The sequence below is a fragment of the Nannobrachium achirus genome (genome assembly GCF_963921795.1).
Source record: "Nannobrachium achirus genome assembly, chromosome: 12".
In the NCBI taxonomy this organism is placed as follows: Eukaryota; Metazoa; Chordata; class Actinopteri; order Myctophiformes; family Myctophidae; genus Nannobrachium; species Nannobrachium achirus.
Window position 1 is genome coordinate 48,683,580 of NC_137832.1, and position 25,173 is coordinate 48,708,752.

The 25,173-nt window shown below is 44.2% G+C and overlaps 1 protein-coding gene across 1 annotated transcript in view; it reads right to left on the minus strand.

Moving 5' to 3' along the window:
- znrf3 (zinc and ring finger 3) overlaps positions 1–25,173 on the minus strand; it is a gene marked incomplete at its 3' end in the record, with an annotated part of 146,351 nt that overhangs the window by 55,576 nt on the left and 65,602 nt on the right. Inside the window, exon 2 of the mRNA XM_080738712.1 lies at positions 10,038–10,160. Within this exon, the coding sequence (XP_080594838.1) occupies positions 10,038–10,160 (123 nt within the window). The remainder of the gene's footprint in view (positions 1–10,037; positions 10,161–25,173) is intronic.

Genomic DNA, 25,173 nt, shown 5'->3' on the forward strand with positions numbered 1-25,173 from the left:
TACAAACCTCCGAACGCCTCGGACGTTTGTTAATAAAAACGTTCATTTCTAAGAAGGATGTGTCGATACAGGATTGCGAAAACGTTTGTTGGTGCAGCGTGTTATATTTTTAAGCCCTTTGGAAGCCACAGGTTTTTCTGTGTGCCAGTGAGCTCTTTCGCTCCGTCTCTGCCACGAGATGTTGTCTTTGGCTGCCTGGTAGGCGAGGTAAAAAAGCGAGCCGGGGTCACAGACAAAGCGGGGCTAGGCCACACACAACAAATACATACCAGGCCGATGTATTCGCTGTGTGCGCGAGCCAAGAGGCTTGCTCCGCTCACCACAAGCCCGTCGGACTGGTTCTAGGATGGAGGCTCTGTGAGCGCAGCGTACAAAAACAAGGCTGCAAGCAGCACTGAGACACTGGTTCTCAATGTGGGGTCCAGGGACCCCCAGGAGTTCCTGGAGGAGTTTCCAGGGGGTCCCAAAACGAAATCACTTGTTAGATATCATTTTACAACCTTACTCCGTTTATGCGGCAGTTATTAAAAAATGGCAGTTCTAACAAGCTCACATTGAAACGACGCTTGTAGATCTTCTCTTATGGGTGTCTCTGGCACTAAATCTTTTCAGATAAGTTTGATAACCGCTGCCCTATTCAATTCCACCCCAAGCCCCCTCCCTCCCTCCCTCCCTCCCTCCCCTGACGGTTCCCTGTGTCATGTTGGGTGGTCATGAAAGTACTGCTGAGCTCTGAAAATTGCAGATCTACAGGCTCACAACGCATGGCGTTGCCATGCGTTGTGAGCCTGTAGATCTGCTATTTTCAGCATTCAACCAAGTGTAAAATCAGCCATTACGACGCCATCAAGGCCCGCCAAAATAGGTTTTCGTCGTCAAAATCAACTGTAGACTAAATTAAAATGTATTCAAAATGCCAAACTATGACTAAAACTAAATCGAAGATTTGCTGCCAAAAAAACAACCCTCCATGAGAGCTGCGGGGGCGGGGGCAGAGCAGCAGCAGCGAGGGGAGGATGAAAGGGGAAAAGCCCTCCATGCCGCTCCCCTGCGTGGCCATTGGCCCCGCTCCGCTCCAGCCCTGCGCGGCGCAGCGCGGCAGCACTTGAAAGGGGAGATATCACGCTGGCACAGGGACAAAGACCCCGGCCGGCCCTCAGAGCCACCAGAGAGCAGGACCAGGCCATGATTTCATGTTCCAGAGCCGGCTGCCAAAACATCACGGGGCAACATGTGCCTTGGAAAAAGAGGAGTTCAAGGGGAGGGGGGGAGGGGACGGGGCAGATGGGGTAGTATCAGTCGAGGAAGAAGTAGTCAATCAGATTTATTTATTTTTACTTAAAGGGTCAGGACACCCCGCCTCTTTAGTAACTTTATCAGAATAGACCGTTTGTCAGCCTTCTGATTGGTCCCTGAGACTCCCTGACTGGCCAACCAGAAAAAAACATTCACTTTTTGCTATCGGGGGTGGAGTTTGTGCAGTGGAGAATGTTGCTTCAGGCTTTCAAAAACTGTCCGCAGTGCGCGACACGGAGATCGGCCGGTACGGTGATAGCGACGGCAAGCGTCAAGCGATCTCGCTCATCATAACGAATAAGCTTCAACAAACTAGTTCACATGTACCTTATCAATGGTCTAAGAGTCACGATTGGGTACATATAATTTAAATGGGCAGAATTACGAAAAGCCAGCCTATTATGTGAGGAGAAACATTCTCTCTGTCCTCTTCCTAGTACCCAAGATGCAATGCGCTTCTCTTTCTATCTCTGATCCAGAGGATTAAACTAATTAAAACATTTATTTTTCGGGGGGAAACTACTGTTTTGCTATGTAATTACTGTACCTTTTTCTTCCCTTTTTATTAATATCACGTAGATGTGTTTTTTGTGGTACTTTATATAGCTGTAATGAGGCTATGAAGGGGAAAAAAATCCCATCCACTTCCACTATAAAAGAATCTGCAAAGAGGATTCTGTCCCACTGGGATTAAACACATTAAAACATATATTTTCGGGTAAACCGCCTGTTTTGCAATGTAACTACTGTACCTTTGTCTTCCCTTTTTATTAATATCACCTAGATGTTTTTCCTTTGGTACTTTATATAGCTGTAATGAGGCTATGAAGGGGAAAAAAATCCCATCCACTTCCACTATAAAAACAATCTGCCCAGGGTTAATGTCCCATCATAGTAACAGGGCAGAATGGGGCGGGATTTACAAAAGGGTTTATTGAGATATGAAAAGAAGTCTAAAATGTGGGCGTGGTTATCCGTTGTTGTGGAGGGAGGGGCGGAGTGGAGCGTGCATATCATTATGTTCTGAAACTACGCCACGCAGAAAAAGGCGACCGCGGTGAAACTGCGAATTCTGAAAACAAAGTTAAAACTGGCAATTGCAGGTGTAAAAACGATAAAGATTCCGTAACGTCATGACATATTTAACGCTAAAATGTAACAAAGAGGCCGTCAGAGGTTAGTATCCAGTGTCTAACTTTCTCCTCCCGAGGCGTTGTGTGCTTGTAAATCTGCTGTTTTCACTACTTTTGTGCGACCAACTTGTATGATGAACTGTGGACACTTTAACATAATATATACTTTATACGAGTGAGATGCCTCAGGGCGACATGAGACTTGACGTAAAGTACTGACATTCTTTTCAAATTCGTCAAAATCTTTCAAAAAGGGCAAAATCTATTCGATATGAAAAACGTAATTCAAATTTATTTTATTGATAGATCATTACAAAATAAAGACGATCTACTAAAAAGACCTCGTAGATGGGCTTATTTCTTTTAAAAAATAATAAAAAACAAAACTTTCGGCTGCATGATAATCTTCAATTAGAAAAAGTGAGGTGGGGTCTAGGAATGGGACGATATGAAAATTTCATATCACGATTATTGTGACAAAAGAATTTGCGATTTACGATATTATCACGATAATCAATATCCATTATCCTGGGGAGTAACATTTGCCAAAAAATAGCAGATCTACAAGTTCACAACGCGTCGCATTGCGACGCGTTGTGAGCTTGTAGATCGGCTATTTTTTGGCAAAGACATTTGATAGAGAGTGAAAAAAGACTGTATCAAGTAAGTATATTCTAAGTACCTTTTACCAATTATAGAGGGTTTAAATGGTACCGGATATGCAGCTCGGCAAATAAAAGGTGAATTGATCCCAGCGCATGACGGAGGACGTTATTGCGTAAATTAAATCTCTACGATATACGATTATAGTGAGTGTTTTTTATCACAAAAAAACGATTATATTGGTTATCGTTGCATCCCTAATCTTCAATTACAAAAACCGAGGTGGGGTCTCTTGGCGTGCTGCACACAGGCGATGGAGGTCAGGGGGCCAACGGCCCCGCCGCTCTCACAGGAAACCAGACAGGAAGTATAGGAACAAACTGTGTATATATCTGTGTGACACGGACTGCACTCTGGTGAGCTCTGCATAACGTCGTTGTCGGGTGAAAACCCTGTATGTCCAAAACCGTTCGTTTTGCATTTATCATTTTAAAAATTATTTAAACTAGTGAAAACAGTCGATCTACAAGCACACTACTGAGGCGTTGTGTGCTTGTAGATCTGCTGTTTTCACTACTTTTGTGCGACCAACTTGTATGATGAAGCAGGGCTTTACTTTATGAAAGAATGTACAAATTTGAAACTTGGAGATACAAGGTTTCCGCACGACAACGACGATACGGACTTCAGAAGCTCTGCACCGTCCCTGCTCATTTCCTCCTCCCCACTGCCAGTGCTGGATCAAATACTCACGGATGAAGTATGCATTGGAAGGAACAGGTTATTCCAACCAGTTCCTTTCCCCTCCCATCAGGCGCCCCGGCTGGACAGGGGGAGGCAGTATAGAGAGACCAGGATCACCTAGGGTATGGGGCGCTGATGACGCGGAGGAGAGAACACGCCCACAGCGTCCCCAGCGGGAATCGAACCCAGGACCTTCTAGTGGCGAAGCGACAGCTCTACCGACTACTCCACCGTGCCACTTAAGGGGAATTAATGATTTAATATTACAACATTAATATATGTCTGAAACATAAACTCTAAGCAGCCATTGGTCATCGGGCCTATCTACTGATCACTCCCATGTTTCACGACAATATGAACATCCGTTCTCAATTCTGACCGTGACCCCACTAGTGACCTTGACCTTTGACCACTTCCTGTCCGTTCTCATGTTATCTCGCTAAGAAACAAACCCAAACATACGACCAATCAGACAGGACTGATTGCAGGGGCTAAAAACAACACACTTAACATTGAGGGTAATTTATCTTATTGTAGATGCCAAATGTGCAACCAAGTATAAATCGCCCTCAAATGAGCTGTAAGTCCATTATGTTTTGTTAAAATAACATTAAATATACGGTAGCTCAATGTCCCGTTATAAATCACCACCATAGAGTTGTTTGTTCAGTAACAGGGGTCCCCTCGTTTCTCCAGCTCTTTAGTAAACAGAAAATACATTTTCAGGTCGGGATACCAATTTCATCCAATCAGAAGCGAGAACTCATTCAGGACAGAGGATGAACAAGCGAAATTGGAAAAAACAAGAAAATTAAACAAAGAGACAAGAAAGCTCACAAGGCATCGCCTTGCAACACACTGTAAATCTGCAAAGTGTAGGGCAGGGGTCTTCAACAGGGGGTCCAGGACCCCTAGGGGATCCCCAGAGTTACTACAGGGGGTCCTCCAAATCTTTGACTGATGGAAACTTTTTCTCCTTTTTTATATTAACCTCTTGAACCCTAGCGTCCATATTCTGAGAACTTTAGCCAAAAATAGCAGATCATGTGAGCTTGTAGATTGGCTATTTTTGGCAAAGGTTTGGTGTAGAGGGGAAAAAAGAGCACACCAAGTACAGGGTGAAAGGTGACGTTTTTCTAAGTATTGAAGGTGGTGGTTTAATATTTGAAAACACAAAGTGACATGAATCCAAAATACACTGATGATTGTGCCGCCAAACAATGAAACTATATGGAATCTATGAAAATGGGGGTCCCCGCTTCATCTCTCTCTCTGAACATGTTGAATACCCCTGGTCTAGAGTTAAGCCAGCCTTTTGCTTTAGTCTTCCATATCTTCACCATCACATGAGAGTCATCTGCATGAGCAGCACATGTGTCAATTCATTACTGGGACGGCACACATCAAACAAGACACAGCACCGCATTCATTTCATCCCGTAGGCCTGGAATTCTAAATAAAAATACATGTGCCCGCTTTTGGATCTTCCGAGGCACCTGCTAGGACTGGGCAATTACCCGAAAATAATATAAACCCGTATTTAGAAACAATAAACTGACTTAATCTAGCGCATTAGGTTAATCAAATCATGGTGAAGCAGGTTTTTGAAACTTTTCTTTTTACTTTATCTGAATCGACGTGAAAACATTGCAAAATATGTATTTATTTTTTTATTATCGGCTAAATCGATTCGTCTCGGTTAGTTATTAACCCTGTGTTTTACTTTGCACAGTGGTAGTGAACGGAAATAGCAGATCTACAAACTCACAATGCACACAGCGACGCGACAGGTTGTGAGCTTGTAGATCTGCTATTGTCTGCTCCCCAATGATCATTTATTAATGATAATCAAGGCAAACATTTCAAATAATCATGATATTGATTTGAAGTCATATCGGCCCAGCCCGGATGTGAATGTCCACAGTTGAATCCTCTCAGGCACCTGCTGCCTTCCCCTACAATTTAGATCTATATGTACACTGGGACTCTGTAAATCATTGCTTCTTAAAGTGGGGTCTGGGGACCTTCGGGACTCTTTGAGGAGGTTCCAGGGGGTCCACGAAAACGTCTGAGAACGGACTGACTGCTGTAAATGACCGCCATGTACTGTAACCTGACCAGACAAGACCCAGACACTCTGGGTTGTTGGTGGGGGAGTGGTGGGTGGCAACAAAAGCAGGGTGGGCTCTTGGGTTCAGACTACGGCCAAACTGGTACGAGGGGGGCGAGGGGGGGTCTACAGAGGTTGAAGCCAGGCTGGGGCGGGGTGAGTGCGTGTCAGAGTGTAGGCCAGGCTGTGGACATATTATCTGGGCAAAGGGGGCATAGCTTGGCTGGGCACAACCAGGCAGACTGGCCAGCAGGCATACTGGCGAGAAGAGGAAGAGAGGGGAGGGGGGCAAACAGTGGGCTGTCTGGCCTGGCAGGAGCAAACGCTGGCTGAGAATGCGGGGCACCCAGCTGTGTTGGGACCCCGAAGGCTACGGTCTGTCAAGTAGGGCTGTCACAATAATAGCATTTTAGTTGACAATGAACTGTCATGCAAATAATTATGATTAACCACCGAGTTGTGTTTTTGGCATTCAACATTTCGTCGTTGTCGGGTTGAAACCTTCTATGTCCAAAACTGTTTTTTTTTTTTTGTATTTATAATTTTTAAAATTATTTAAACTAGTGAAAACAGCCGATTTACAAGCACACAACGCCTCGCACCGCGAGGCGTTGTGTGCTTGTAGATCTGCTGTTTTCACTACTTTTGTGCGATGGCCTTGATGTGGCCTTGATGCGATGTGATGAAGCAGTGCTTTACTTTGCGACAAAATGTACAAATTTGAAACTTGGAGATACGAGGTTTCTGCCCGACAGTGACGATTTGGAACATACGCATCAAAATTATATTTCTGTTTGCCTTTTAGGCCTTTGTAAACAAAAATAGCAAAGGGCATGATGTGACAATTAACTTAAATATGCAAAGAAACATGGGCGCCGGGGGCCAAGTGGTTAATTAAGGCACGTATACGGAATAGGCTTCTCGAACCCCGGCGGCGGATTTGCTGTGTGTCACTCCCTGCTTCCTGTCTCTCTCCACTGGCCTAATGACATCAAAACCAAGAGCTCATAAACTAATTAAAAAAAGACTGACAATGACAAATAATCCAAATTAATGTCAAAAACAGGTCATGCGATAATGTTATACTTTCAAAAAAACATTTTAAAAAGGCAGAAATAGCCGATCTACAAGGTCCTATGATTCTGATGATTATGGAAAATAATTGCTTATCACAAAATACTTTTGACCAAATACCTTGATATAGCAATATCACATTGTGACAACAATATTTCTATTTTAGAAAGTACAACTTTCTAAAGAGATTAAAAGTAGGAAAAGTCAACAGTCGTATCACTCCTAAATACCATATCAAAATACCAGACAATATCATGTCTCATATCACAATATGAACATAATACTCCCTCTCTCCGCACTTCCTGCTTCTCTCTCCACAATTGCTATCAAATTAAGGCGTAAAAGGAATACACCCAAAATAACGTTAAGTAAATAAAGCCATTCTGTCTCTCCCTGTGGTTACAGAGAGAGAGCTCGGTGTTGAGCCTAGTCTTACACACGGGACCTCCTGACTACGGATGGGACGATATGAAAATGTCATATCACGATTATTGTGACAAAAGATTTTTTTAAAACCATCGCGATAAAACCATTATCCTGAGGCAGAACATTTGCCAAAAAATAGCAGATCTACAAGCTCGCAACGCGATGCGTTGTATACCACTGAGGGCCGAAACAAGCAAAGACTCAAAGTCACTTTTTTTTTTTTACCTCATGTGAGGGACGCGACCGAGTATTTCCCGGTGAATCTGTGCGCAAAGGTGGGGGGCGATGGGCAAGGAGGGTTGCGAGCTTATGAGAAACAACTAAAATAAGAACCTGCATGGCGAAAACAGTTGCGTGCATTAGCGGAAGATGACGATAAAGGAAATCATTTAATGGAAAACATTAAATTAACTTCTGAAAAGCATACACGGCCTTAAAACATGGCAAAAACAGTTGCGTGCATTAGCGCAAGATTAGATGAGGATAAAGGAAATCATTAAATGGAAAACATTAAATTAACTTCTGAAAAGGCTTCACCCACCTCAAGTCTATAGCCTACTAAAAACTAGTGAACCGCGATCTTGCCACACGTGAATAATTGTGGTAAATAATTATTGTGTGTAAACAATAACACAGACAATATAAATCCTTGTTGTGGGAAGAAAGGATATCATCATGGCCCCAAATAACTTTTAAATATCTTGCAATTGGCGACGAGTCTCTTACTAAATCGGCAAGATTACATTACATAACATAATACATAAAAGCTAAGCTATATAACCTCTCCATCATCAGCAATAGTCAGTGGTTCGTGTCCCCCACACTCCCAAGCCCCCACCGTTGCGCACAGATTCACCGGGAAATACTCGGTAGCGGATCTCAGAGACCGGCTGAAAACATTCTCGGTGGAGCAGGTCACATATCGTCACTTTCAGGCAGAAACCTTGTATCTCCAAGTTTAGAATTTGTTCTTTTTTTCGTAAAAGTAAAGCCCTGCTTCATCATACAAAAGTGTCCCACAAAAGTAGTGAAAATTGCAGCCCTCGCGTGCGAGGCGTTGTGTGCTTGTAGATTTTCACTATTTTAAATTGTTTTCAAAACAAATAAAAGGTTTCCACCCGACAAAGATCATATCGTTGTTGTCGGGTGAAAACCGTGTATGTCCAAAGCCGTTCGTTTTGCATTTATCATTTTAAAAAGGATTTAAACTAGTGAAAACAGCCGATCTACAAGCACACAACGCCTCGTGGTGCGAGGCGTTGTGTGCTTGTAGTTCGTACAAATTTGAAACTTGGAGATACGAGGTTTCCACCCGACACCGATGATATGCTGTAACAGTACAGCTAACAGTATGCCGGTGCCCGACCACAGAGCACTTTGTACAGTGTGTGATTACAAGAGCCTTGAAATGGGATTCTACAATGCAAGGAGGTGAGAGCAGCAGGACAGCTAGGCTAATGTATCCACCAGCGAAAGTTGCAACATTAGCATGTCTATAATACGGCACAAGGGCTCCTTAAATTATGAATGGCTGCTCTCTTTCTGTCACCAGGCATGCACACCAGAAATGAGACGATAGCCAGCCCCCGCCCCCCCACCTCCCCCCGTTCCCCCGGGAGCGTTGGTACATTCCATTAGGGGGAACACTTAATTAAAGCATGATAAAATACCACTCAGACTCCAGAGGGGGTTTGTATACTAGAAAAAAGGGTGGGAGGGAGGAGGGACCCAGTTCATCCTCATTCCCCCAGAAAGGAGGAGACAAAACAAAACAAAACAATCATTCCAACATGGATGGTGCCCTGGCTGACAACCAGAGATCACCGTTTCTCACTGTCTGGTCCGGGGCCTGCCAGGGGTCCCAAATGGACCCTCACGGGTCTGGAAGTCCATTGGAAGAACCACATTTTTTGTTTTATCTCTGGGCCCCCAATCTACGTGGTAAAACTCTGTTCATTTAACTGTACAAATGGGGTCCATTTGGTTCCATTTGTATATTCTCAGAGTTGCGGAACCGTTAAGGGTCCATTTGGACCCGCTGGTGGTCCCCAAACCTGACGTTGAGAACCACTTAGAATGTATACAGGCCGTAAACAAAGAAGGTATAAGCTAGAAGCTAAATGACTGTCTGGGCATGAGAAGTTTCAAAAGTTACTGATCGCATTGACTTATAGGACACAATAAACTAAAACAAGAGTTTTTCAAACCAGACGTTTACAAGCCCAGCAAAGGTACTTATTTTCATGCCATGTTGCGTACTGAGATCACAGAGGCTTGGTCCACACTTATACAGTAGTTGCGCACTGAAACAACGCATTGTATTCTTCCCAACCAGACTACGACCAGCGTCAATCATTTCCCTTCTGTCATTAGCTGCAGTTTTATGGCGCTCATCTAACGTTGCCGAGATGAACGCAGAGGATGTAAACAAAGATAGCAGCCGTAAAAAATTATAAATAATTAAAGTCTAGCTGGGGTAAACTCTGGAAAAGCTGCCGGACAGGCCGTCTGACTCCACACACACAATTAGATTAAAGTGTTTACTTGACCCATGTCTTCTCGTAATCAAATTAGGGCTCCAGTTATTTTGTCTGTGTGTGGATGCACGGGGACTGTGCAGAGAAACCTCAAAGGAGGAGCAGTGTGTTTACCTTTCCCAGTACAGTGAGACAACTGGGGTCCAGTTCAGGTTGCTCCAGCTTCACCACGCCCACCCAGCCGTACTCGTATAAATCCTCCTCGTCGTTGTTGTTACATAGTCCCAGGGGATGCATCTGGAAAAGAGGAACAGCAGGGGTCAGGATTCAATACAAAACGTGAACGTACATCGACACGGTGGCGGGCGACCCTGTCCTGTACTCACAGGACAGGCATTCGTCATCGTTATTATTACCAGGGTCTGGGCGATATGGACAAACACATTTTTTTTACCAAATACCTCAATGTTGATATTGTGACAATTATATAAATTTAGTTTATATAATAGAAACACTGGGCTACAGTGTTTCTCAAACTTTCAAATTTCAAGGTCTCCCCTTAACTCTGACAGTGTACAAATGGAACCAAATGAACCCTAACGGGTTCATTTGGTTCCATTTGTACACTGTCAGAGTTACAGACTTTTAAGGGTAAATTTAGACCCCCCCCTAAAGGAACCCACAAAGTCCCTGGAATCCACTTTGAGAACCACTGTTTTAGCCACTGTACAAGCTCACACTGTGACATAGTAAAAAAAACCGCTTTGAACAATTTTGAGAAGTATAAAATAGGGCTTCAAGTGATGAAAACCAGGAAACACTTTTGCCATATCACGATATGAAGATATCCCAAATCCCATAACAACACCGATAACATCGATATAACGCTGATACATTGCCTCAGCCTTAATCATTACTATTATTCATTTCAACCCGGTCTTTATTGATCCACCCTCGTCGTCCCAAAGAAACGGGACCGTTTCTTTGAAAGACGTCAGATAAGTCACATGCAGACACGGTGGGCACTTTGCCTGGAATTCCTCGTGTGGAGCCACGCGGGCTTTGTCACGTACAATATGTCCAGAGAGACGCCTTTGATGTGATACGTGACATGAAAGACCACCCCCCACGACGCACTGAGTTGGTTTGTCCTCAAACCGGGCTGGCTTACAGATTTACTCCGGGGTATGGGGTAAAATACAAGCTCAGAAGTGAGCTAATCTCAACCGGACCCCCCCACCCTCCTCCATCCCCCAACCCCATTTGAGTGAACACCAACTGCCTATAATCCACTTGTCACCTATTTTCCATAATGAAACATAAGAGGTTAAGAGCATTAAATAGGTCTGTGAGGTGCCTCACCGTGTGCGGCGGAATGATGTCAAATATGAACGACTGAACGTACACACAGCACCCTGGTTGCTGCTATGCGTGCTTACCGGACCATGCAGACACAGACAAAGAGAGATAGAAATGCCATCAAATGGGGGTCCGTAGCCTAATGCAGTGGTTCTCAACCTTTTCAGGCCACGACCCCCAAAATAATCATATTTTAACTGGGGTGAGCACTAAGAGTAGAGGCATTAGATTTTGTATAACATGGCTCTATTGTGAAAATAGCAGATCTACATGCTCACAACGCCTCGCAACGCAAGGCGTTGTGAGTATGTAGATCTGCTATTTTCACAATTTCTGCCTCTAATATTTGACAAGTTTGCCAATGTTTCATTTGTCATTTTAGAGGTATTAAAAAGTCCTTAAATTGTCACTTTAAAAATGTTCAGATACGTATCTATGTTGGTTTACAATATTGCACATTAAGCCAATCATCTGGGGACCCCCCAAAATAATTTGGGGCCCCCCCTGGGGCCCACAGGTTGAGAACCACTGGCCTAATGCATGACAAACTGGGGGTCCTTGAAATCAAGATGGTTGAGAATCACCGCTAGAGCCGTAAAAATCTTCTCTAATGGGGGTCCCTGGCGTATCTTTTCAAATCGGGGTCCGTGAGCCAATAAGTGTCAGTTTGGGGGTCCTCGACATGAAAAGGTTTGGAGAAGCCCTGCTTTAGAGCAGTGAAAGGGTCATAGCTCTCTGTGCAGAGCCTCGTTCCCAGAGCAGGTCGTCTGCAGACTAGATTAGGACTTAGAGGATGGCAGACGCGACAAACACTGACTCACTCACTCCACGGGCCTGAGAGGAGGAGGTGGCAGCCTCTGTAATTACAAACTAACCAAGGCATTCGTCTCATCTAGCTGCACTTTACCGCCTTTACTCGAGTTTTCTCGATTGTGTAGCATCTGGAAAGTAGGGCTGTCACGATTATGACATTTTACATGACGATTAATTGTCACTCAAATCAAATCAAATAATTGTGTATTTGTCGTTGACAATTCCATTTCTGTTTGGCTTGTAGGCTTTGAAGTTGCACATGGCAGATATGACACATAAACTAAATACAAAGAAATTAAGGACATATTTGACAACTTTACACTTAAAAAAGAACATTGATAGTGGAAATAGCTGATCTACAAGCTCACAACGCGTCGCATCGCGGCGCGTTGTAGATTGTAGATCTGCGATTTCCACTATTTTTTTTAATGTTTGAACATATAAACATTTTTCAACATGTAAACGATTATGACGATTATCACAAAATAATTGCGATTAGACGATTATGTAATAATTGTGACAGCCTTACTGGAAAGACACAGCAGGAGAACCAGGGTCATCAATATGTCCCTACATAAGACAAGCACCAGTTAAAGTTACTTTCCATCCCTCATATACTGTGTGCACAGTGCACATCCCATAACCCACACACTGCACATCATTTCGGAGCTCATATCTTTGAACGGGTAAGGGCTAGTAAGACAAATCCGTGGCAAAGGAGGCTTGGCCTTGTCCGTGGCAAATTTTAGATTTTCTGTTTTTACACACCATTATAATGTTCTTATTTTGATCACAAGACCCAATTACAGAATCTTCAAGTGATAGTTCACCTATTTTTGACATGAAGCTGTGTGAAATACTTGCCATTAAAATAGTGGTTACAAATGTATTAATCCATTACCAGAGTCCCGTGGTCAGAGTTCTGGTCAGTTTTAGATGAATATAAAGTAGTTCCGGTGATTTGGCAGGGGCTCATGGCCCAGTCATTAAAAATAGATGAATCCACAAAACTAGCGTCATTTGTATTGTTGACCTATTTCTACCAAATAGACCAACTTTCGTTCAACTTTGACCCCTCTGTCACATGGTACTATTTTTTGTGTCCAGTATCACTACGCCGCTGCAACGTATTTCCCCAAAACAAGGTGCTTTGCAGTCAGCTGATCAGAACGAAACCTCGCTTTATATGGTAGAAATAGGCCAAAAATACAAATGACGCTAGTTTTGTGGATTCATCTATTTTCAATGATTGGGCCACGCCAAATGGCCCCCACCCCATTGGAACTACTTAATATTCATCTAAAACTGACCAGAACTCTGACCACGGGACTCTGGTAATGAATTAATACATTTTTAACCACTGTTTTAATGGCAAGTATTTCACACAGCTTTATGTCAAAAATAGGTGAACTATCACTTTAAGTCTCCAGGTTTTCACTTATTTACTACGACACTATTATGGCACATTAGGAGTCCACTAGTATTTGCAAGGACCCCCTTAACGGCGAGAGTGTACAAAACACTCTCCGATGTACAGACCTGTTATGGCCATTCATGGCTCGCTCTTTATCTGTCTCTGCCCGGTAATATTGTCCACTCATTTTGTATGTCCATGGCAAAAATGGACAAAAATGTCCGCCACTAGCCAACATGGCGATGAACCCTGCGTGAGAACCGGGTAGTAGGGATGGGATGATAAGCGATATTATAGTTTATCGTGATAAAAAACACTCACAATAATCGGATTGTGGAGATTTAATTTATCGTGATATCATCCTCCGTCATGCACTGGGATCAATTCACCTTTTATTTGCCGAGCTGCATATCCGGTACCACTTAAACCCTCTATAATTGGTAAAAGGTACTCATAATAAACAAACTTGATAGTCTTTTTTTCCACTATCAAATGTCTTTGCCAACAAATAGCCGATCTGCAAGCTCACAACGCGTGTGAGCTTGTAGATCTGCTATTTTTTGGCAAATGTTCTGCCCCAGGATAATGGATTTTGATTATTGTGATAATATTGTAAATCATGATTTATTTTGCCACAATAATCGTGATATGAAATTTTCATATCGTCCCATCCCTACCAGATAGAGTAGCCAAGTCAATAATTGATTAAAGAATCTGCACCTTTTTTTCATCACAGACTGAGAATAAAAAGAAACTCTGTGAACGATGTTATTATTTAATTTTTTTAACCAATATACTTGACTGAACCCACAGGCATGTGTTATGGAGGTAAACTTGCACCATAAACTCACTAGATAGTAGATAAGTAACAAGAGGGCCATTAATCAGCAGGTCATTGCTTATCATGACGAAAGAACAAATTCAAACCAATAAAAAAAGTCAAGCACACAAAGCATAGTACCAAAACATCAGGTCACACAACGCATAGTACCACAACATCAGGTCACATAGGGGAAACAGGAGATTTTCTTTCCTGCCTGATAAACACGAGTGGGATTGACGTTGCAAACCATAACCACTTTCAACCAAAATAAGCAGATGTCCAAGCCCACGTGAGCTTGAACATCGCTCGCCACGAAACACCCGAGTGCGACGAGGTATAGGACAGGGCTTGAGTGGCTAATCAAACTGAAAGCCCAGTCTCCCAACACACTATTCCATCACCACCCTGGGCACGCAACACACCAGCTCCTGGATTTGCATTAAAAAGTAGGCCAAACTGACCTGCGGGCCACTTATCCTAATGACCACCACAGCATCCCATAATGACCACAGCATCGCCATAACGACCACAGCATCCCTGTCAGCCCAGCCAGCAGCAGTGTGGCTGCACCGTGGCGCCTGGTCTCTCGCCCCTGGGCCACTGCTGATGACCCCAGATACCCTTCTCCCTCCGGTGACCCCTGGACCTTTGAACCCCACTTCATCACTTTTTTGGGAGCAGGCTGGGCGTGCAGCAGGCCAATTGAAGAGGTATATTCAGGAGGCGCCCTCCACTCACTGCAGCACCACAAGGGCCCCGGGGTCAAGCCACTGACCGGAGTGTTTTTTTTTTTTTTTTTCTCGTTTTTTTTTTAAGGGGAGGAGGGGTTTAGTTTAGAGTATGGGGGTCAAAGAGGATGGGCATGTCAGGGTGGGAGGGATTTAGACAACGTGTGCCGCTCTGCCGTTATAAGCAGCAGAGCGTCGCGTCTTTACTTCCTGCCTTGGGGTCAGGGGCGTCACAAGAAGGGGGGGGGAATGTGGGACTGAGTTACTAGGGCCCAAGCTGGAGGAGCCTTAATTATTTTATGCTTTAACTATTGAAAAATAGCAGATATACAAGCTCGCAGCGCGGCACCGAGTGCCGCGCTGCGAGCTTGTAGATCTGCTATTTTTGGAAAGCCGTGAAATATTTGTGCAAATCTTTGAATATGTGTATTTTTTAAAGCGAACATTTCTAACTCAAGTTTTGCTTCTGGGGCGTCCGTGGAACTAAATATTTTGAGATGGGGGTCCGTGGCCAAATATATATTATTTTGGGGGTCCTTCACGTGAAAAGGTTTGAGCACCACTGGCTAGAAACATTAGAAGAATTTGAAAAATTCCGAATTTGAAATACTCAAAGACTTTAAGATTTTTCAAAAATAGCAGATCTACAAGCTCGCAGCGCGGCACTCGGTGCCGCGCTGTGAGCTTGTATTTCTGCTATTTTTCAATAGTTAAAGCACAACATTCATGGGGGGGGGGGGGCACACAGCGAATCCTTGTACCCAGGGTTCCCAGAATTTGGTGTGACGCCCCTGCTTGGGGTTGAAATCTGACGAGGACGCTGGACTCCCCCCCCCCCCTCCCCCCCCACACCATCAGCTCTGTGTGTGAATAGTCGGGGAGGTGGAGGGGTACACACTACAGCAGATGCACATCACAAGAGCTTGGGGCGAGTTTGGCCTGATGACACACACACACACACACACACACACACACACACACACACACACACACACACACACACACACACACACACACACACACACACACACACACACACACACACACACACACACACACACACACACACACACACACACACACACACAGATGCATAATTGCTCATATTCAGTCAAATACACCACTATAGAGAGAATGGGAAAAAGAAAAAAGAAAAAAAGTCCTTCAAAAACACTGAGGTATCACAAAAGCTCTGATAACAAAGGGGGGGCTGACTGTTATGAGTCAACGCTGCACTAGCTTGGCTTTTTCTTTTCCCCTTCCCTTTCCTTTTTTACAGATCCAAAGCTCATGGCCACTTTGTCCGCCTCCCATTTTTACACATGCATTCTCTCTCTAAGCTCCTCTTACTGGGATAAACATAGGGGAGCTGAACGGCGTGCAGAAAAAAACAGCTCAAAGTGAGTGTTTGGAAGGTGGATATTAGCCTTGGGGCAGCAGCGGGGAGGGAGCACAGGTAGACATTACATACACCTTGGTATGATAATTTCAGAGTGCTCTCCTCTCTCTCCGTCTTCTGAGGACGGGCAAATTGAAGAGGAAGCAGAGATGAAAGAAATAGAACCAAAGTCAGGCCTAGTTTATGCTTTTGTCGTACGGCGGTGTCGGGCGGGCGCCAAAACAGCAGATCTACAAGCTCTGGGCTGTTAAATCTGGGCTTCAGCTTTTCGCTCCGAGATGGTTGTGTTTCAGCCTAACCCATGACCCTGCAAAGCCAAAGAAATCTTCCCTGCAGAACGCGTTGCATCGCAACACACTGTGTGAGCTTGTAGATTGGCCATTTGAAAATATTTGATAATAATACATTTGATAATAATACAAATTTACAAAGTGAGTAGTAACTTAAGTTTTCGAAATAATTGTAGTGGAGTAAAAGTACTCGAGCAAAGTAAACGTAGCTCAAAATTGTACCGTACTTGAGTAAATGTACTCCGCCACACTGGTTTGGTGGTGTGGCCAGGGGAGGGCGAGAGGCCCTCTCCTGTCTCAGCCAATGGGACGGCCAGGCCAGGGGACCAGGAAGTAGAACAACTCGCTGGTTGTGTGTGATTGTGACCTCTCTCTCTCTCTGTCTCTCTCTCGTCTAATAACTGGGATAGCGGTGGGGAGCCCTGCCTGTGTGCCCCGGGATGCTGAACACTGGGCCATTGTGTGGGGGCTCTCTCTCTCTCTCTCTCTCCCCATCTCTCTCTCTCTCTCCCCCTCTCTCTCTCTCTCTCCTCCAAAAAAAAAGAGGGGGGGGGGTTTGTTGTTGTGGACTCATGTTGTTATTTTAGAGGCTGGTCATTACGCCATTATCTCCACCACTAGGATTCTTCTTTTTTTGGGGGGTATTTTCTCTCCTCCACATGCTGTGGACATGGACAGGAGGTGTGTGGACAGGTGTTTTCTCCTCTGCATGTTGTGGAGAATAGAGATGGACAGCGGTGTGTGGACAGGTGTTTTCTCTGTGTGTGCATGCATGTGTGTGTGTGTGTGCACACGATAGGCATTTTCATCAGGAAAATAAATAAATAAATAGACCAGTCAATCGCAATAGTGTCCCCCAATAGTGGAGTGACAATCAGGCCCTTTTGACCCCCCCCTCCGGCTAGAAGTTACAGATTGCAACCAGAGTTTCTTTATCCAGCTGTAGATTTTCTCTGTGGCGTGCGATCTGTAGATCAGGTCTATCGATCCCATAGCCTGGGGGAGCGTAACCGTGACAACAGACAGGACATTGTCACCCTGCCCTCCTCATTGGCTACAGCACCAGCCAATGTGGAGAAAGTGACGGGAACTATGTAAATGAGCCATGGATGATGACTAGGTGGTCTGACGAGATGTAGACCAGGTCTGTGACTAGGGATGTGAAAAAAATCGGAAATCGACGCGTCGATCGACGCACGCTCACCGCGACTCAAAAAGTACGAGTCGAAAAATCGAAAAATATATATATTTTTTTATTTTTCAAAAGTTTTTCCCCCAAAAAAGGTTTTAATCGTTCAAAAACGTTATAAGCGTTAATGTTTTCCATATGTGAGAGGACCGTGTGTGTGTGTGTGTGTGTGTGTGTGTGTGTGTGTGTGTGTGTGTGTGTGTGTGTGTGTCTGTGTCTGTGTCGGAGACGAGTGCATGCCTGCATGTGTTGTGCATTCGCATGCATGCGGCGCTAGTCAGGTCCGCGGACTACTGGTTGAGAAACACTGCTGGACCGGGCTGATGTGCGCGTCATAGCAGTGCGCGCTGACTTGCCTGACTGTATCAACTCTATGGACTGGATGCTTTTGTTTACCTCCTGCCTCTGCATGCATGCTTCATTGCTTGACACGAAAGCTCGCTTGTTAATGGCAGCGTCGCCGTCGTGTGCGATGATCGCAAAATACACGTTAATGCGACACACCCGTTGACTCGGTCGGGGAGAGAGCGAGTCAGACACTGCTCCACATTTGTTACACTAGCCTGGGGTGCGCTAGCCTGAGCGCCCCCACTACGTTCCATGGACGTTGTAACTCCGCTTCTAGTCTCTAAAGAACAGACTCCATGCTATTATATAGGGCTTTGATGCAAGTTCTGATGGATGCAGCTGCATACGTTGTGTTGCTTTAAGTAATGCGCCGTTGTGCTCTCCTCTTAGCTGCTGCTTAGCGAAAAAAAAAGTGAAAAAAGTCGATCGACGCGTCGATTTTCGGCCGCGACTTGTCGATTCGCCAATAATGCGTCGATTAACATCCCTATCTGTGACCCGATAAAAAAGGGAAGAAGAAGAAGGGGGGAGGGGCAACTGTTACACACCGTTACCTCCCTACAGTATGTAGACAGTTGTAGAATTCACTACTAAATCAATTTATATATATTTTTTAATTTCTGCCATTATTGAAAGTACACAGAGTGACAGGAAACGGGGAGAGAGAGACGGGGTCGTCGGGCTCGGGAATCGAACCCGTGACTCACTGCCAGGCTACATTAGAGCCTATACAGTATGTGGTTTGCGCCTTAACTGCCAAGGCCAGCGTTGCCCCAATCAGTACTACATCTAATTTAACAATAAAAATCTTCTCTCTAACGCGTGTCCCAGGAACAAAATCTATTCTAAATGAGGAGTCTGTGTGGTCTGATACGCGTATACATTTGGGGATCCTTGACATGGAAACGTTGCGATAACAAACTGGTCCAGTGAGCGGAGGAGGGTGCATTTATGCTGCTGCAGTCGTGGGTAGGGCTGTCACCATTATGACATTTTTACATGGCGATTAATTGTTACTCAAATATTTGCGATTGACGATTTAATTGTGTTTTTGTCGTTGACAATTACAATTCTGTTTGTCTTGTGGGCTTTGAAGATGCACATGGCAGATATGACACATAACATCAATATACAAAGAGATTACTGACACATTTGACAACTTTATACTTAAAAATGTGAAGCCTTGTCAGCTTGTAGATCTGCTATTTCCACTCTTTTTGAAAATGAAACTATATGAACATTTTTCAACAGGGAAACGATTATGACAAAATAATCGTGATTATGTCAAAACATCGCGATTAGACGACTAGCCGTGGGTCCAGATGAAAAGTGAACGAACGTATCCGTTTCGGTTACGTTCGTTCCCATCTCACAGGGCTACGAATGGCACAAACATGCATGCGCGCACACACACAAGAGGATCACAGAGGCTCTCCTCTCTCTCTCTTGTGTCGGAGCAGCCAGCTATCCCCAACAGGCCCCACATGCCATACAGGCTCTGCCCACTCCAAGCACCCCGTGCTCCACTTTGCTTGTCTTCTCGTTGTGCTGCAGCACTCTGGGCAACGTGCTGCACACAAACCCAGTACATTTACTTGACTGAACTGTTACTAAGTAAATTTTTTGTGAGTATCTGTACTTAAAGGACAACTTTGTTTTTTTACAACAAGGGTTCATATTTTAGATTGTAATTACTAAGAGAAAAGGAAAGATGAGTGTTAAAATGTTTTCATTTACTTCTTTCTATCGTTTTAGCCATTTTAGCAAGTTTGATTTCAGCGGTTGGGGGCATGTGTACAAGTGGCTAAATATGTATTTTTAGATACAATAAGCCCATTCCCAACATGCACCGCAATCTTTCATGGTTAGGTGTGACTTATGGGGGCTAGTAGTGTTACTGTGAATAGTGATGAAGAATTTTTCGGCTCATTGTATCTAAAAAGAGACATTTAGCCAATTGCACGCATGCCCCCACCCACTGAAATCAAGCTCACTAAAATGTATACGATAGAAAGTAAAAAAAAAAAAAAAAAAACATTTTAAGACTCATCTTTTCTTTTCTCTAATTACAATCTAAAACATGAACCATTGTTGTAAAAAAATATTCGTATTTTTTGGATATTTATGACTTTCGCCGACTTTGTTTCACTCAACTACATTTAAAGAGCCAACTACTGTACTTTTTGACTCCACGAAATTTCTAGGAAGGAAAAAAGTACTTAAACACCCTACGCCATGTTTCTGAAGTAGTTGTAGAGTAGCCGCTCTGCAGGCTCACAACATGATGTTTTATTTGTACATATTTCTGAAAATGTTTTGGTTTTATTTTTGGTATAAATTTTCTAAATTTGAAAAAAGAAAATGTTCTTTCTAGTTTATATACTTTTGAATACTTAAATATTTAAAACAACATGCTTTTAAAATATTTTTTATTAGTAAACATACCATCAACCATTTAAGCTCGTTCGCTCGCTCTCCTCTCGCTTTCTCTCTCTCTCATCTGTATCTGTATTTGTATACATTTTGAAAACTTGAAAAGGGACATTTTGCATAATGAGTACTTTTGGTACTTTTAGTATATTTTCGTGCCAATACTTTTGTACTTTTACTCAAGTATATTCTGAATACCACACTTGTAACAGAGTATGTCTACATTGCGGTATTGATACTTTTACTCAAGTAAAAACATGCAAGTACTTCTTCCACCACTGAGCTGAGCTGAGCATCATGGCCCAGTGCCCCCCCCCCTACTCCCCCCTCCCCGACGTGGCCACAAGGGGGCAGCTCTTGTTCTGGCCCAGTCTGTGTGCCCTGCCCTGGGGGGAGCAGCCTTTCACATGGGTATCCCCTTACACAGGCCACACTCTCAATGAAATCATGGCAGGGATTTGAACTCCACCTGCCACTCAGGGAGCTGGACACGCCCCCTTTTCCTCAACGCACGCACGCGTGCACAAACACACATACACACCCCTAACAAGTGAAAAAATTATGATAAAAGGTGAATAATGCTTGCACCACAATATAAATACTATACTAATACTTCTGAACATGAAACACATTCCAATACGCCACGGACCTGGGATAGAAGGGGGAAGAGAAACCTTCAAAATTGATTTTTATATGTAACATAAATGTCACGCTTGAATGGCATGGGATAGCATAGCATGTTTAAAAACTGTAATGTTACTTAGTTTAAATATGGTAGGGGGGGGGGGGGGGGGGGGCATAATTGCCACTCACACTCATCTTTCTAGGCCTGTGTTCCCTTCCTTCTGGAAGGAGTTGATAGTGGGACAGTTTGTAATGGGATCACAAGTGGTCCCTGCTTCTGTACGAGTCACCCCCCCTCCCCTGCTCCCAGGGGTGTCACAAGGGGGGGGGGAAGTGGGACTGAGTTACTAGGGCTCAAGGTGGAGGGGCCTTAATTATTTTATACTTTAGCTAGCAGATATACGCGGCACCGAGTGCTGCGCTGCGAGCTTGTAGATCTGCTATTTTTTAAGATCTGCTATTTTTTTAAAGTCGTGAAAATGTGTGCAAATCTTTGAATATATGTATTTTTTAAGCGAACATTTGTAACTAAAATTTTGCTTCTGGGGGGGTGGGGGGTCCCTGGAACTAAATATTTTGAGATGGGGGTCCATGGCCAAATACATATAATTTTGGGGGTCCTTCACATGAAAATGTTTGAGCACCACTGACATGGAAACAATCGGTGCCGCACTGTGAGCTTGTAGATCTGCTATTTGTCAGAATATAATTGTGCGGGGGGCCCACAGTGAATCCTTGTACCCAGCGCCCAGAATTTGGTGCGACACCCCTGCCCGCTCCCAACGCACGTTGTCCTCTCAAAAGTAAATCAAAATGCGAGTCACATCCGCGCCATTCCTCCTTTGTCCGTGACACAACTCCCTGATCCTTTGATCGTCCGACAACCACTTTTACAGCCCTCTCTCTCTCTCCTCTCCTCTCCACCCCCTCCCCTTTTCTCTCCCTCTAAATCATTGTCACCCCTGATTACAGACCCTTCTCCACCCGCCCCTTCAAACTGTTCAAACACCCCCCCCCCCCCCCCACCACCGCCCCATACACACACCCCACCACCCCGCTCTACTCCTCTACTCAGTGTGGCGTTCTATATTAGCCTTCCATGAACACAGTTTGTTTGGATTTCTGTGGCGATGGTGGTGTGTGTGTTTTAAAAAGCCAGTGCTTAAAAGAAAAAAGAAAAAAAAGAAAAAAAGGTAAGCCCTATGTATTTTGTCGTAAGAAAAAGCAAAAATAGCAGATTTACAAGCGGATGCAACACATCGCAAGCTTGTAAAATGCTTGTTTGTAATTAAATCTGCTGCATTAAAAAAAGAAAAAACAGGGATACCAGGGTTAGAGCAGTTACTTGCTTTCCTTAAGTGGGCCATGATCTCTGGATCCGCTGGTCAACACTAAACTGATCCATGCAAGTGATCTGAACTCGTTGAACAGACACTCCGGGCTGTGAAATCTTCGCAACAGGTCTGCAGCGACCATGCTAGCGTGGACGTGAACACCTGAAAAATGACATCTCACTTTTGTGATGAAGAACACATGTATTCCGCCACCTCTTCCCTCTTACGTTACTGACCTGGAATGCTTTGTGAGGAAGAAAAACTGAGGAATAACGGAGAAGTCACTTTGGCAAACTGGCAAAAAATCTTCCAGTTCTCGAAAGTGTGGAGATTAATGCACTGCGCATTACGAGAAGGCATCCCTCGCAACGCACACAGAAGCACTTGGAAGCTTACGACATCAAAGGCATAAGTCGGCGGATTGGAGGAGAGAATGATGGCGGAGTTAAACTGATGTGCACGAGACGTCCATACATGCCAACAGCCTGAAGTTACCTATGTGAATATTGGCACAGTGCACTGAAAGACTGATCAACAACATTCTCAACATATAACTGAACCTACATGAACCCTGGCACATGAATGCACCGAAAGATTGTTCAACAACATTCTCAACATACAAAACCTCAAAAAACACTCTCTTGGATTAGTTTGAGGACGTTGCAGATATAACTTCAAATCAATATCACTATTATTTCAACATTTTGCATCGATTGCACGCTCAGTCACAACGCATCACAACGGAGCGTAAGCTTGTTGATCTGGTTAACTAATGCTATGTACCCCCGAACAACCCAGGGCTGTTTGTTGCAGAGCCCAAACGGTGTCAAGAGGCCGGGGCGGCAGACAGATTTTACTGGATGTTCTTAGTTAGGCTTGGCTCAATGATTAACCACGCAGAGCTGTTGGTCCTTCAGATTTCTTTTATGGTTTTTGGAAAGGCGAGCTGGCAACGATTTCACGTGTACACAAAAACTAGACGAGGGGAAGAAGAAACCCCTGGGCACGGCGCCAGTCCTCTCACCCACCTGCATTCTCAGTGCCGTGCTCAGCGCACGTATGTAGGCTACCTCCCGCGCCTGAGCAACGCGCGCTCGTGGAAGCGGCCTAAGCCTGTGTGCTCTGAAAGACACTGCGGGCGAATCCGGGCATTAAGTGGCTTCTCCCGTCTAACGCCGTGAACCCATTCACACCCACTTTTCTTGTTTTGTTTTTTTGAGGGAAATGGTCTGAAGTAATGTAAAGCTGAACACATGATTTGAAAATTCATCATTATCAGACCTAAATGTAGTGTATCCCACCCTTCCAACTTCTAGTTTACAACCGTAATGACCGGCTATCCACTGTAGCTTTGTAGACATTTGTAGCAATTGTAGAAATACTAGTAAGACACCTCAGGGCGACAAGCGACCTCGCAGGCTCATCAGGGATGTGGACATCAGGGATCTCCATATAGGGCATAAAATGGATTTGTTCCCCCTGGCATCACAGGGATATCTCTAACAGGGCTTCATTAATATTGATGACATCAGGAAACTCCAGATATGGGCATAAAAGGTGTGACATCACAGTGAAGCCAGAGCGTGATGTCAGAGCGGCAAACCCATTCTGGTAAAGTGGTCCCCTGACATCACATTGACATCAGAGCATGATGTCAGAGCGGCAAACCCATAGACCGTAAAAAATGTGTACACTTCTACACGGACGGACGAACACGGACAAGCTGTGACGTTTCTCATAGACCTTTGGTCGCAATTAAGCCTTAGATGTCAAGCATTCAAGCATGTTCAAGTCATGTAGTCTTTACATGACTTCAGAGTTCAGACCATGTTCCAAATAGTCATCTTATTTTTAACATTTAGGGGGGATGAAATGCCAATCGAACAACAAGGTTTTCCCAGCCTATCACGATGTTTCGGTGCCCACTCTTCCGGTCACCATCCTACCTGGGGGAGTGTTGTTCATTTCCTGGAAGAACACGCAAGCGTTGCCAAACGCTGGTGCTGGATATGATGTGCTGTTTGTTCAGAGCCCACACAGACCAAGGCAACCCCAGGGCAGCGTTGCCAGAATTTGCGAGGGAAACAAGCGGCCAGGTCTATACGAAAAGAAGCCCAAAAGTAGTGAGCAGTTTTACCACTTGAGCCCTAGAATAGATCATTTGAAAATGAGCCAATCTACAAGCTCACAACAACACATTGCAGAGCTTGTAGATCATTCTTTTTTGGAATATTTAACAACACTGCTCCTGTAGGCCTATGGTGGGGGGAGGTTCCGGGTGTCATATGTTCAGATAATTGCAACCCGCGATTAACTACCAATATAAGCAACCAACTACCAATATAACTAACTAACAATATAAGCAACTAACTGCCAAAATAACTAACTGCCGATATAACTAACTACCAAAATAAGCAACTAACTACCAATATAAGCAACTAACTACCAATACTAGAAGCAGTGCTCTTCCGAGCACAGGTCTCCACCAGGCCACACAAATCGGCCTGTTATAGCGCCACCATGAGGCTGATTTAAAAAATGTGGGGCAGAGGTTCTGAA